Source organism: Suncus etruscus, chromosome 4 (assembly GCF_024139225.1).
Source record: "Suncus etruscus isolate mSunEtr1 chromosome 4, mSunEtr1.pri.cur, whole genome shotgun sequence".
In the NCBI taxonomy this organism is placed as follows: domain Eukaryota; kingdom Metazoa; phylum Chordata; class Mammalia; order Eulipotyphla; family Soricidae; genus Suncus; species Suncus etruscus.
The window spans coordinates 50,149,437-50,165,256 of NC_064851.1; the positions used below are offsets into that span (position 1 = coordinate 50,149,437).

General features: G+C 35.8%; 1 protein-coding gene across 1 annotated transcript in view; it reads left to right on the top strand.

Moving 5' to 3' along the window:
- RNGTT (RNA guanylyltransferase and 5'-phosphatase) overlaps window positions 1-15,820 on the top strand; it is a 238,843-nt gene that overhangs the window by 218,955 nt on the left and 4,068 nt on the right. The window contains exon 15 of the mRNA XM_049772216.1: window positions 15,680-15,803. Coding sequence (XP_049628173.1) covers window positions 15,680-15,803 — 124 coding nt within the window. The remainder of the gene's footprint in view (window positions 1-15,679; window positions 15,804-15,820) is intronic.

Consider the following 15,820-nt stretch of genomic DNA (forward strand, 5'->3'; position numbering starts at 1 on the left):
AATTGATAGCTTATAAAAAAAAACAAGCTATCTTAAAATGGACTGGGAAATGCTCAAACCTGTTACGAATTCCAAGAATTGTTCCTGGAATAAAAACAAGATATGTAGCACTATATTCATACCCATGTCTCTCTCTGTAGATGAATAGATAATATAGCTTATATGATCTTCATTCTTGACAGCGTATGCTCTCCTTTCTCACTACAAAGTAGTTGGCCCTTGCAAATAGTGTGAATGAAACAATGAACATAAACGCATTTACTGTGCTTAGTAGAATCTAAAAAATGGTGAGTCGAACAAGCATTGCTTGAGATTTCAGGCCTCTGTGCTTGACAGTTGTATAGCAAAAGAATAAGCTGCTTATCACAAAAGGCAGAACAGCATGAGTGCTGCAGAGAATCCAGTTATTGCAAGGAGGGAACCAATATTGTTTACTTCCAGTTTTCACCTCATTCCGTTACTCCATTCTATTCCATTCCAGTTCCATTCCTGTTTTCCCATGTCAGTTATGTACTCATTATTCCTTTCATTTACTCATTCCAGTTGCCGTTTACTTCATTGTTAGCTTCCAGTTATTGGCGCTGCATATAAAGTTTTTGTTATTCTTCTGTGATATTCCAGGGTGGTAGAAGTATTTCTAGGTACCTTTTCATTGCATGTAGTGATGAGCATTAAATATCAAGATATTTATCAATCTTATCTTTGATATCCCTAGACTGTTTTATCCCAATAATATGTTCAGGTATTTAGGACCAGTTTTTTTTTTTGTATGTGCTCGCCTATATTTTGCAATATTAGCTGTGAAATTGAGCTAAGTATAACAAAAGAATAGTATATTTTACAAACTAAATTTTAAAAATCTCAGAGGTTTTTTTGCTTTTGGCAGTTTCTTAATGTAATGAAGCACAGATCTGTCCCAGATCTTTCTGTTCCAAGACAGAGCTGTCAGCATCCTCATTTGGGACATTGTTTGTCAGTTCTGTTGACACATGAATACATTTCATATGATTATCATAAAATTGTTGTCTGGAAATTGAGCAGCCATGGTGCTGCATTTCAGACTCACATTTATAATAAGCCATAATAAAGCAAACATTTTAAATGGATATAAGAATAGGCATTGCGGGTGATCACAAATGTATGTTCATTTGAGTGCTTTTGAAGCTCAATTTAACAAAGCAAACAAATTTCCTGGCATTATTAACATAATTGTTATCACTGTTGGGTTTTGATTTCTAAAAAGTTGTTATAAAAAAAAAATGAAGAAAAATGTTTGAGAAACGGAACCAGAAAATGATAAGTCACTAAGAATGAGCTCCTTTTCTTATTATGTTAGATTGAAAAATGAGAGTCCAAATGTTCACACAGCACTTCCCCTAACTTGCCAAATCATTGCCATTTGGCTTAACAGGGTTAAATTCTGCTGTTAGCTCTGATGCTAGCAGTTTTGGGAGTGTGTCCTGTACAGCATCATCTGCTTGTGACACTTCAGCCTTCTTTCAGTAAAATGAGGGCTACCCCTCCCCTTTTCCAACAACACCAAAGTGGAGGAAGCATGCCTATGTAAATTTAACACCAATTAACTAGTTTTTTTGTTTCTTGGACTATTCCTAAAGCAAAATAGAAACAACAGTGTTAGCTTCAACTTTGATGGCAAAATGGTTAAAACAGTGATAATTTGAAGCCCCTGGGCCCAGAACACTACAAGGAAGTGATTACTCTATCATCTTATGGCAGCTGGCACATGAAGCAGATGATAGTGTTTTTAGCATGTTCCTTTCCAATGTCTCTTGCTGTGCTCTTCAATGATGAGTAAGCTCCCCCACAAATATCTTTTCTCTACTGTCATTTGACTAATGTAAACCATCACATAGCCAAGTATGCAGTTGACAAAACATTGAGGGAAGGGACCTCTATTGTTTACTTCCAGTTATTCACCTCATTCCAGTTACCTGCAGTGGATACCTGAAAAACTCAGAATCTCCTGTGAATTCACCTAAAAGTTGGCAAAGGCACAGCGTGACTTTAGTAGAGGGAACATTCTGATTCTTTAATGACTCAAGTTTGGTTTTTTGGTTGTTGTTGTTGCTGCTATTTTTTGTTTTGGGGTCACACCCACCAGCGCTCGGGTTACTCCTGGCTCTACACTCAGAAATCACCCCTGACATATTGGGGGGCCATATGGGATGCCGGGATTCAAACCACCATCCTTCTGCATGCAAGGCAAATGCCCTACCTCCATGCTATCTCTCCGACCGCTCATATTGTTTTTTGATGTTCTAAAATTTGACTGACAGTTAAAATTAGAAAGAGGCACAACTAGTATGAGACTATCCTGTAACATTTATTTAATACATTTTATTAAGTATCAAAATAGATATTAGAGGCTAAATAGCTTTTAAAAGAAAGGTGAAAGATCACTTATCACATTTATTCTAAGATTAAATTAGAACATGTGCTATATACTATAAGCCACACACCCAACACATATACATATATATGTGTGTGTGTGTGTATATATATATATATATATAATGAGCTCTGAAGTTTGTGAAGAAAAGTTGCATGGTAAATGTCCAAAGACATGATACTTGGGTATTTTAATTTTGTTTTTCTTTTTAAACTTTTATTTTTTTTTTATTACACTAGGAAACATTTCCATCATACTTACCCAGAGTATTCTAGAAAGTTTTGAGTGAGGGGAGGAAGGTATAGAGGGAACTAGATGCAAAATTTTATCTGGTTTGATTCAAAATATAATCTTTAGGAATTATAAATTTATGATTTTATAGAAAGTAGGTGATCAATACATATAAATCTAGACAGTATTTTTATATTTTTTTTCTTATGTGTAAAAATTTTTGCAGATTCTATTTTCCTCTCCCCACACACCAATCTGAAAATAAAAACATATAAACAAGTTAGTTGCCTGGACTAAGAAGACTTTTAGACAGGGGTGGCAAACACGTGGTTCTTGAGCTGCATGTGGCTCCTGGTCAAAATAAATGCGGCTCTTTGCCTCTTATCATGATTTTGTATACTGAGGCTCTTTGCCAAGTTTGGATTTTGTTCTACTGCTTCTGAGGAAGGACCTCTGAGGAGAGATCTCTGAGCGTGTAGTCTGCCCCCGGGCTGCGTCCTCCCGTCTCCCATCCCTGGGAAACAACTGCACGGGCCAGAGAGCGGGGGACCCGTGTGTCACATGTTGGGTCACATCTTGCAGTTAGTTCTTAGTGTGGAGGACTCAGCACACCCTCACCATCACTGCAGGATTTTGACCCTCACTCAAAATGGCAAAATGCAATATGTGTTTAATAGATTATTGTTAAAATTATATGCTTTTGTGTGAGTGTTTGTCTGTTTTGGCAGGTCACTGTGTGGTGTGGCTCTCTGACTCTCACAGTTTAAAATTTTGGCTCTTTGTGTCGAACTTGTTCACCACCCCTGCTCTTAGATCATTGGAACCTAATAAAAATTTAAACAGTGACTTATTAAAATTGTCCTTTGTGGTATATTACTCAGCATAAAGCATTCTGGCTTTAGAGCCCTGATTTAGGACACTTAGAGCTTCCACTGTCTCCATCCCTAGTCACTCTTGAGATTTCTTCAACTTTGTTCTTCCTGTCTATTTCCCTAGAGTTCTTTCTATCCCAAGGCACTTGGGATATTGGAGTGGGATCTGCTTGTTTTGTATTTATGTTTTTTTCAAATACAGCTATCATATTTCTTTTTAGAAATTTTTATATATTTTTTAGAAAGATTTATATATTTCATTATGCTTGATACACATTCAAAGTCTATATGTTTTTCTAAGCTCTTTGGTTTAGCTGTTAAATGAACTGTTATGATTTTGTTTCTTGTGGTATGTTGAATTTTCTAGATGCTACCAAAATTGTAAAATGTAGCACCAGAATTAAGAATTTAAGAATTCTTAAAAAATTACTTAACAAATTAAATCCTTAATTTTCTTATTACTACAAAAGGAGAATAATGTATATAAAGTACCCTGCAGTGTGAAAGCTACATAGCAAGTATTTATTTAATAAATGTTGATTCCCTCATCTATCCTTATCATAAAAAAAAAAAGCAAATTGGGGCCAGAGAGATAGCATGGAGTTAGGATGTTTACTTTGCATGCAGAAGGACGGTGGTTCGAATCACAGCATCCCATATGGTCCCCCAGGCCTGCCAGGAGCGATTTCAGGAGCAAACCCTGAGCACTGCCGGGTGTGACCCAAAAACCAAAAAATAAAGCAAGTCTTATCCAAATTTTAATATCTGGTTGAAATGTCTCTGGAATGAAAACATTAATTTTTATTATGTTACCTAAATAATGAATTTGCTTTCTTCCTCCCCCATTTTATACCTCCTTGGTATAAATGTTCACATACATAAAAATGTACCAACTAATAGGAATAATAGGAGGAATGTAGTTTTAGACTTGAATATTATAAAGTGATTTAGTTTTATCAAGTTCATGAGCAATTCAATATAATTGGACTTTATGAAAGGTAATTATGATGTTTGGCAGAAAAATTTAATACTCACAATATGCTTGATGCATATAATTGTTTTATTTTCAAACTTTGGGGTGGGGGGCTTTTGGGCCACACCTGGTTACTCCTGGCTATGCACTCAGAAATCGCTCCTGGCTTAGGGGATCATGTGAGACTCTAGGGAATCAAACCGTGGTTCATCCTAGGCTAGCAAATCTAAGGCAGAGATGTCATCACTTGCACCACCACTTCGGCCCCGTCAAATTTTTAACATCTTTTGACTTTTTTAAATACCTTTAATAACTGGAGCTGATGAGGCAGATTTTAGTAAGTGAAGATCATTCAAAGAAAACATACCTTAAATGGAACTGTGAATGGTACCATTATCACTTTTTATTGCTGTAATGTCTTTGTCAATATTCCAGTATTTCTTTTTCAGAGAAGGAATAAAGTTAATGAGAAAGCATATATGAAAGTAGAATGCTTGAACATAGCAGAGAGCAAAAGAATGGCTCTTAAGTGTCTACAAAGACACCTCGAATACAGGTTATAATCACCCTGCTTGAGTTTCAGAGTCAGCTGACCTGGTAACAGACTTGTCAGAGAGGAAATCTGGAAAGCTGTACTTGCTCAGAGGGTCTCTAGTTACATATTTTACTGATCTAACAATTTGGACCCAAATTCAAACTTCTTGGAATATATATGATGGACTCAATGAAGCAAATTTGAGCTGTGTGTTAACATCTTAATAAATTACAGATCCTAATTTTATATCCAAAGTTAGAGAGTTAACTCTAGTGGGAGAGCATATGTGTAGCATTTGCAAGCCCTGAGTTTGATTGCCCAGGTGGCTCTGGTAGTTCTAGAACAGAATCATGCAAAACCTTCAGGCTCACACCTCAGGTCTAGCTCCAACAGTAGATATGACCACTGTTTTTAGATTTACTCTGTTATGAATTTATTCAAACATTTGATGATCATAAAATGATTTAAAATTAGTTATTTATTGCTACCAACAAATTTAGAATAATTTGCTTTGGTTGTGGAACAGATATCCAAAACATGGGACTGGCATCAGCAGAGTCTCAACTGTTTAGAAATAAAAAGTCTTAGACATACTTATTGGATTCTTCATGTTTTTTTTTTTGTTTTTTTTTTTTTTTGGTTTTTGGGCCACACCCAGTAACGCTCAGGGGTTACTCCTGGCTATGTGCTCAGAAGTTGCTCCTGGCTTGGGGGACCATATGGGACACCGGGGGATCGAACCGCGGTCCGTCCAAGGTTAGCGCAGGCAAGGCAGGCACCTTACCTTTAGCGCCACCGCCCGGCCCCGGATTCTTCATGTTATTGAAAGCTTGGTTATGTGTTGTTTTTATTATCCCAGACAAAAATGGAATCTATGATCTGTTTATAATTCTCATCACGAATAATTCTCTCATTGGTATGAAACAGACAAGAGAGATGCAGTTGTGCCATCAAGTTTGGCATCCTTTTAAGCCAATACTATTTTGCCCTTACATTACCTTACCTAACTTGGCAGAGTTCCCCATTTGATTCATGTGACCTTTCTTTTTGCTACTCATGCCCATGGAAAGGTTGTTCAGTCCAATAATGCCTTCTCAGTTGGACTTAAAAAAAAAAAAAACAGACAAAAGCTTTGCAGCTGTGAAATGCGGCCCATTTTAAAATTAATCTATTGTAAAATCCTTAATGATTGAAAAATTCTGCAATTTGCAATGATTTGTGGTTTGTGCTGCAACTAGAATAGCAATAGCAGAGATGCTGCAGGTCAGAATGTCATGCATTTAAAAAGTGAAAGAAAAGAAACTCAATAGATAAGAGTTCAAGGCAGTGTTATCCCCCTTCTGTCCTTCATCTGTCACATCACTTCATCTCTCAAAAGACTCTCTTCTCAAGTGAATTATAACCCTTAGTTATAATCACTTTAATTGCTGTATAACTGACCAGTTGGACTCCTTTAACATTTTTATTAGCCTTCAGCTGAGATTCTTTTTTGGGGGAGGGAGGGGGGAGCTTTGGGTCACACCCGGCAGCGCTCAGGGGTTACTTCTAGCTCTACACTCAGAAATCACCCCTGCAGGCTCGGGGGATCATATGGGATGCCAAGATTCGAACCACTGTCCTTCTGCATACAAGACAAACACCCTATCTCCATGCTATCTCTCCGGCTCCCTCAGCTGAGATTCTTAGAGAAAGAAAGCACAGCTTTTGATTCATAGAGATCTAGTGTTTGAATTTGAATTCCAAAACAAATGACCTTTGTAGGTTCGATTCCCAGGAATTCAGTTTTTATTATTGGAACATATTGTTGGGTTCTTACAGAGGCTTAATTAGATACTGTATTAGAAAACCTAGTGGGCTTGCTTCTTTATCAGTAATAACTATGAGACCATAATAAATGAACTTAAGTCCTCTGTGCCTATGCTTCTCTATCTATAAGAATAGGTATATTTTAGAGTTGATGTGAGGATCAAGTAAATTAACCTGAATAACACTTAAATAGTACTCAAAAACTAAAGGATTTAGTAATTACCAAGCATGCTGGTTAACAGATAAAGAGTTTTATTTACCAATAATGATAGTATAATGGGAAGTGTATAGTACTTGAGAAAATTTATAATAGCTAGAAATATTAGATGTGACTTTATAATTTAATACTTTATCATGGAACCCCATTGGCAAGGAATGGCATGATTGGATTATGTTCTGTTGTTTGTAGATTTCTTTTGTTGTTACCCTTTTACTCACCTTAATATTTTTCTGCAACAAATTTAGTGGTATGCAATTCTAATAGTTTAGACAGATGTATATAGGCCTATTGTCGCTATTAGAATTTAGTACAGAATGGGTGCATCATCTGTCTCCAAAACCCATGTAACATCTGTGAAGTGTTCATTGTTAATTTCTATTATGAACTATGCAGCTGATTTCACCAGGGAATTGAACCATGGTTCGTCCTAGGTTAGCGCATACAAGGCAGACACCCTACTGCTTGCGCCACCACTCGGCCACGTCAGTCTTACTTTTTAAGTCAGCATTTTGAGATGTATCTGTGTTATTGCATTTCTTAATAGTTTATCAATAATTTTTATTACGTGGTAATATTCCATTTTCTGGTGGCAACATTTATCTTTTCTTAAGTTGAATTTATCATTTTCGATTGTGTGTTAGTATGAATAAAACTTCTTTAAACATTTTGATTTAGATTTTTATGTGAACTTGTTTTGTTTTCCTTACATACCCTTTTGAGCATAGTTTCTGCCTATTCTGATCATTGTATAATTACTTTTATTTTTAAAATATCAAATTATTTTTCTTCCCACCAAAACTATGAATTCAATGCAAGCATGACAGATAAAGAAAGTTTGAAAAATATAACAAAATACAGAGAAGAATACACATTTTTTGTAATTTCATCAAGTATCAGTAGCTACTACCAACATGCTGCTACTTTACCCATCTGGTTGTTTTATATCAAGGCTTATTATATTTTTAATTAAAATGATAAATTTTGATTCTATTAGAAAGCAATCTACTGTGGTAAGAATTTTATGTCTTGGAATTGTGCCTTGTCCGTAGTGGTTATCAGGATAAAAAAGACAGAGCTCAACGTGCTTTTATTGTTATTGGCTGAACTCAGTAATACTTGATTGAAGGGGAAGTCTTAATGGTCTCACTGCATGAGAGAGACTTCTGCTAATGAGTTTTTAACCTTCTGAATGCAGACTATATTAACTTTGCACAGTAGATTTACATGGTTGATCTTTAATAGAGAGGTTCAAAATTTAGTAGAGGAAATTTAAAATATGTTAGGTTTATTATGTTCTTTTGGTTTTTGTTTTGATTTGTTTTTTGGTTTCAGCATCATGGCTGGAGGTTCTCAGACCTCACTTTTGGTTATTTGCTCAGGGGGTCACTCTTGGAGCAATATGCAGTTCTAGGGGTCAGACTAGAGTCAACTGCATGCAAGGCAAGTGCCTTACTTCCTGTGCTATTTCTCCAGCTCCTGCATGTTTTTTATAGTGTAACTAGTCAAATATTTTACTACCTCCAGTAGATGAATAAACTTATAGAAAGTATACTTATACTTACTACAAAAGACTAATATAAAAGACCTTACTGTAGGAGCCAAAGCAATAGCACCACAGTAGGGCATTTGCCTTGCATGCTGCCCACTTGGGTTCTATCCCTGTCCCATATGTTCCCCCTAGCCTGCCAGGAGTGATTTCTGAGCCTAGAGCCAGAGCTCTACAAGAGCTGCTGGGTGTGGCCCAACCCCTCCTCAAAAAAAAAAAGACCTACTGTAATGTAATAATGTATATTAATTATTTAAGTTTTTGTATTGTATGATTGCATTTTCTGATAGAAGCAGAACTTAGAATTTTATCTTATTTCACTTTTATTTTTATTGCTTTTTATAAGCATTAGAAACTGAAGTTACATAAAAATAAGACTTCTACTTCATTTTCTTAAGATGTGTTTTAAAACTGTACCTTTTGTCATACTACAGAGGTAGAGCTTGAACTATTGGGTCATATTTTTTAGAGTAATCATCATTCTGCTTCATCCTAATTTTCTCTCTTCTCTATCTCTTAATTTTAAATTCTGACTAAAACAAATGGTAGAAATGCTTTTAAAAATGTACTTTGCTCTGTAGAAGAATAATATTGTTTTTAAATAATTCTGGTAGAGGATTCCATGGAGCTTTGGGCCTGAGAAAATGGAAGATAATCAGATAGTAGTGTTTTGTATTCACACCCAGTCCCAAGTTCAGTATTGCTAAAAATAGATAAGGCTGGGAACACGTTAAAAGGACTCAGGAGTCAACTTGAGAAAGTTCCCAGTGGCCCCAACCAGAACAACTAGAGCCAAATAGTAAATAGCAGTAGCCTTCCATTATAAGCCAAAGAATAAATAATAAATACCTAGAAATGTGAGCTGATGCAAACAAATAGATAAATGAGGGAGAAGGGTTAAATCTTCCTTACAGAAGTTAAATGGAAACATAGAAAATTCTATTAGAAAAACCATGGTAATAATTGCTGCTGGCAATATTCACAGATGAATGCTAAATTTAATGAGCAAAATTTTAAAGAGAAATAGGATATTTATATAACCTCAAAATATCTCTCCCAAGAAATTCAATAATTTCTGTGAGAGTTTTAATAAGTGTCTACAAATTGTTTGAAACCCCTCCCTAGGTAGATAGGAAGAAAAGCTTACCCCTTATTTTTAAATGACACTGATCACAGTGACTCATAATCTATAGTATGCAGTGAAAAGACTCTTTACCACTTTGGCATTCTTCCCTAAAAGACAATAATCTTAGTCTAGTCAAGAGAAAAATGCCAAAATTGAATAACATTTTATAGAATATCTGACTAATATTCCACTAACATGTCATGGGGACACCACTTTATGTGTATGACAAACTAGAAGAGGCTAAGGAGGCCTGAGGAGTATGAATACACTGGGTTATGTGGTTGGGTCACAAAACAAGCCCAGTCCTTCTAGCTTTCATCTCTGTTGTTTCTGTTTGTTATAACAATAATGTCTTTTATTTTTCTTAAATCCCATAGATGAATGAGACTATTTTGTGTCTCTCTCTCTCCCTCTGAATTATTTCACTCAGCATAATAGTTTCTTTTTTATTTATTATCCTGAGCAGTGCTCAGGAGCCCCAAGACTAGCCCCAGTGGTGATTCTAGTCAAATCTTACCTGAGGCTCAGTGCCAGGGTCTAAGTATTCTGTGCTGCTCAAGAGTGTTCGGTGCTGGGCCACTATGCCTAGCAGGCAACTAAAATGCTATACTAACTCCACTTTTTCAGAAAGAATATATGCAGGGTTATCTTGGTCTTCTTCCCCCCAAAAAAAAAACAAACAGAAAAGCTTATTTTATAGAGTGCAATTACAGGTACAGATTTGAAATTCTGATTTATAAGTATTTTTTCTTATTACTTTCAAGCTATCATTAAGTTAAGCTAAGATAACAGTTGATTATAGTAGGCCAATCAGTGTCTTGTTTTAGTAAATAATAATGTGTTGGGGATGATTATTGTCATAGTAACAAATTAGGATTTGGACATTAAAATTAAACCTCCCCAGCATGCCAATCTTTCTTTTGATCTGGCCATTACTGAAAACTGTTATTTTTATCAGTTAAATGTATTTTACTACCTAACCAAATGATTACCTGCCATAATGTTTATCTTGGAAATATAACTTGTGTGATCAGTGAATAAAGATACTATATTTTTAATCATGGAAATACATTTACGTTTAAAAGAATGTCAGGCATATGTATTCTCTAGGAAGCTTAGTTTCCCAGACTCTTAGACTGTTAATAATTGCCCTGTAAATATAGTTACTTAATAATACAATTTAGTTGCTATAGTTAAATTGATGTACACATAATTAATAGCGATTCTGAAACTAGAAACACAGAAATAATAAAGCTTTAAGATAAAGACTTAGTGTAGTTATTAATCAGCAGAAGTAGAGGCTATACAGTGTGACTTGCAGGTAATTTGTGTGTAATAGCATTTTTGGATACCTCTTTTAAAGTGTATCTTTTATTCTTAATAATATCTTTATTTAAGCACCATGATTACAAACATGTTTGTAGTTGTGTTTCAGTTATAAATAAAGAATACCCCCCACCAGTGCTGCAACCTTCCCTCCACCAAAGACCTCCACCTTCCTCCTCCCTTACCCCCCCCCCCCCCCGATTCAAGACAAGCGTTCTATTTCTCTCACTCACTACCATTGTCAGTATAATTGTTAGTGTAGTTATTTCTCTAACTATACTCACTACTCTTTGTGGTAAGCTTCATATTGGGGCCAGTTCTTCTAGCTCTCATCTCTATTGTCTCTGTGTTATAACAATAATGTCTTTTATTTTTCTAAAGTCCCATAGATGAGTGAGACTATTTTTGTGTCTATCTCTCTCCCTCAGAATTATTTCACTCAGCATAATAGTTTTTTTTTATTTTAATATTTTTATTTAAGAGTCATGATTACAAACATGCTTATAGTTGGGTTTCAGTTATACAAATATACAAATATACAAATAAAAAAAAGAACACCCCCCTTCACCAGTGCAACATACCCACCACCAATGCCCTCCATTTTCCTCTTCCTCCACTCCTTGCCTGCATTCAGGACAGGCATTATATTTCTCTCAATTGCTACCATTGGTAGTTGTCAGTGTAGTCATTTCTCCAACTGAAGTCACCACTCTTTGTGGCAAGCTTCATATCGTGGGCCATACCTTCTAGCCCTTATCTCTACTATTTTCGTGTATTACAGTAATGTTTTTTACTTTTCTTAAAACGAATAGATGAGACTATTCTGTGTCTATCTCTCTCCTTCTGCATAATAGATTCCATGTCCATCTACGTATAGGAAAATTTCATGACCTCATCTCTTCTGACAGCTTCTTAGATATTACTCCCTTATATATTGGGTATTGGGTGAATAGTTTCTCCCATTTTGTGGGTGGCCTTTGTATCCTAGTTGATCTTTCCTTTGTGGTACAGAAACTTCTCAGCTTAATATAATCCCATCTGTTTATCTCTGCTTCCACTTGTTTGGACAGTGCTGTTTCCTCCTTGAAGATGCCTTTAGTCCCAATGTCATGAAATGAAACTATGTGTTCTTCAATATACCTTATTGTTCCAGTTCTGATATCAAGGTCTTTAATCTATTTGGATTTTAATTTTGTTCATGGTGTTAGATGGAGGTCCGAATTTGCTTTTCTACATGTGGCTGACCAGTTGTCCCAGCACCACTTGTTGAAGAGGCTTTCCTTGCTCCATTTTGCATTTCTTGCCCCTTTAATTGTTTGTATGTCTGGGAGAGCATAATAATTTCTATGTCAATCCATGTATAGGAAAATTTTAATACTTCATTTTTCCTGACAGCTGCATGGTAACCATTGTGTATATACTCCACAGTTTCTTTAGCCATTCATCTGTTGATTCTATTCATTCTGCCTATTGTAAATAGCACTGCAATGAATATAAGAGTGCAAAAGACTCTTTTTGTGTTGTGTTTTTGTGTTTCTAGAGTATACTCTGAAGTGGTATAGCTGGATCATATGGGAGCTCAATTTTCAGTTTTTTGAGGAATCTCCATATGGTTTTTCAAAAAGGTTGGACTAGATGACATTCCCACCAGCAGTGAATAAAAATTCCTCTCCACATTTCGCCAGCAGTTATTTGTTATTAGTTCTTGTTATTTGTAATGTGTGATAGTTGCTGGTGTGCGATGGTACCTCATTTTTGTTTTGATTTGCATCGTCCTGATGATTAGTAATGTGGAGGGTTTTTCTTGTGTCTTTCAGCCATTTGTATTTCTTCTTTGAGGAAGTGTCTGTTCATTTCTTCTCCCCATTTTTTGATGGTGTTAGATTTTTTTTTCTTGTTTAGTTCTGTCAGTACCTTGTATATCTTTGATATTAGCCCCATAATGATGGGTATTGGTGAACAGTTTTTCCCATTCTGTAGGTGGCCTTTGTATCCTCATCACTATTTCCTTTGATGTGCAGAAGCTTCTCAGCTTAATATAGTCTCATCTGTTTTATTGCTGCTTCCATCTGTTTGAAGAGTAAAGTTTCCTTGAAGATGCCTTTAGTCTCAGTGTCATGGAGTGCTTTTCCTCTGTGTTCTATCTACCTTTCAGTGTTAGGTCTGATATCAAAGTCTTTAATCCATTTGGATTTGACCTTTGTGTTACAGTGTTAGATGGAGGTCTGAGTTCGCTTTTTTGCATGTGACGGATCTGTTGTCCCAACACCACTTGTTGAAGAGGCTTTTCTTGCTCCGTTTTACTTTTTTTTTTTTTTTGCCCTTTTATCAAAGATTAATTGATTGTGGGGCGGAGCAGTGGCGTAAGCGATAAGGCATCTGCTTTGCACATGCTAGCCTAGGAGGAATGCAGTTTGATCCCCCGCCATCCCATATGGTCCCCCAAGCCAGGAATAACCCCTGAATGTCATCTGGTGTGGCTGAAAAAAAAAAAAGATTGATTGTATGTCTGGGGAACATTATCTGTATACTCAAGTCTGGTCCATTGATCTGAGGGCCTGTCTTTATTCCAATTCCATGCTGTTTTAATGACTATTGCTTTGTAGTACAATTTAAAGTTCAAGAAAATGATGCTTTCCATCTTCTTTTTCCTAAGGATTGCTCTAGCTACTCATGGGTATTTATTGTTCCACATGTTTTTTCCACTTCTTTGAAGAACATCATGGGTATCCTTAGAAGAATTGCATTATATCTGTACAATGTTTGGGAGATATAATGTATCTTATAAGTTTCTTTAGTGAATTTACTTACAAAATGTGTGTGTGTGTGTGTGTGTGTTTAAATAAGCAATGGACATACTCTTCTCTGGGATTATGCAGTCCTTTAAGGCATGAACTTCCTTTAACTGTTTCATCATCTTCCTCTCACCTTTACCATCAGACAGTATCTTCTCCCAATAAAACTGCGCTCAGTTAGAAAAAACAGTGATGTTTTATTTTCTAATTTTGTACTCAAGTATATTAGTAGGCTTGAACATTTTAGTACAGGCATTTTTATTTATAATTTGATGTCCTAAATTTAGGAATTTCTTTCCCATTTTAGAAATAGAAAATTTCTAAGATTCTGAAAGGTTTAGAAACATAAGTTCTAAGTTTAAACATAAGTTTAGAAACATAAGTTCAGTTACCTAATTGAATGAGCTGCCTAATATTTGGTAATAGATAATAACTAAAAAGTGGGCCCGGAGAGATAGCACAGCGGTGCTTGCCTTGCAAGCAGCCAATCCAGGACCAAAGATGGTTGGTTCGAATCCCGGTGTCCCATATGGTCCCCCCGTGCCTGCCAGGAGCTATTTCTGAGCAGACAGCCAGGAGTAACCCCTGAGCACGCCGGGTGTGACCCAAAAACCAAAAAAAAAAAAAAAAAAACTAAAAAGTAAAATGTAATAGATTCCTTAGGAAGAAAGGGGGACTATCAATAATGAGTATTGTTTTAATAAAATTAGCAAGTTTGTTAAGTTCTGAAGCATCATCTGGATGGATGTATCTGGTTTCACAGTTAATGGACATATTGGACTCGTTAGATTTGTTGAAAATACAAATAGTTTAATCAAGTGTAATACTCATTAAGGGGGTAGGAATACAGTTTGAAAGCTTTAGGGAGAAGTTCACTGACGAATCTATGAATTGAAAGCATCTTTTAGAATTTCCTTTTCTTCATTTTCCTAGGTGATAGTGAATATATGGGTAGAAAAATGAGAGCATTTCAAATAATGCTAATGAAGTTAAATGATTGCAATCTACTATATTGTGAGGAAAAGTTGTTAACTGTGAAAAATGAGGACAGAATTAAAATATTGCCATGACTGGCATTTGATTTAAAAACTGAAAAGATAAGCTTAGTTTTCTATTTATGAAAACTCTCCACAGTCTGGTGAAATATCTTATAAAATGTCTTATAGTTACCATGGATACCTGTTAGCTTTGATACAGTAAATTGTAATTCAGATTCAATAATCTGAGTTAAAGTAACCCCCAAAAGCAAAATAAAACCAAACAAAAGCAACTAAATTCCACCAGTTAAAGTCAAAGTTATCTTCATCTCTGAATTTATAATGTTTGGGAAATGGAATGGGTGCAGTAATGCAAAGATTAGATTTTTAGCTGATTATCACTGCTTGGAAAATACAATATTTAGAATGATCTTTGTCAAATTTGATCTTAATGTTTACCTTCTCTTGCTGCTTATTCATTTGGTCAGTAAAGGGAAAGTCTTAAGACATTTAAATTGTGGGCCCTTTCTTAAAACTGAGCCAAGTACCATCTTCAGTTTCTGAAAACCATCAAGATATGCCACTGGAAGCACATTTGGTCATGGCCCAGAAATGGCAGATTCTGCTTAGCTTTTAATTGTTGCATATTGACAGCTACTTTCCCAACTGTCTGAAATGTTGAGGTGATAACGTGTGCAAGTTCATGTACACCAAATCTTGAAGCTTGACTAGACACTTCAGACAAAGAGCTCTGTTTGAAAGAGAACTAAAGGGTTTCTGGCATCACGTGTGTCATGTAATGGAAAATTAAAAAAAGCGTTTCAAATGATTGAAGCTGTTTTCTTAATTCTCTTAAAAACAGGTGACAAAAGACCTGAAACAGTATGACAACAAAATTATAGAATGCAAATTTGAGAATAACAGCTGGGTCTTCATGAGACAGAGAACAGACAAAAGTTTTCCAAATGCCTACAACACTGCCTTGGGTGAGTATGACACCTAC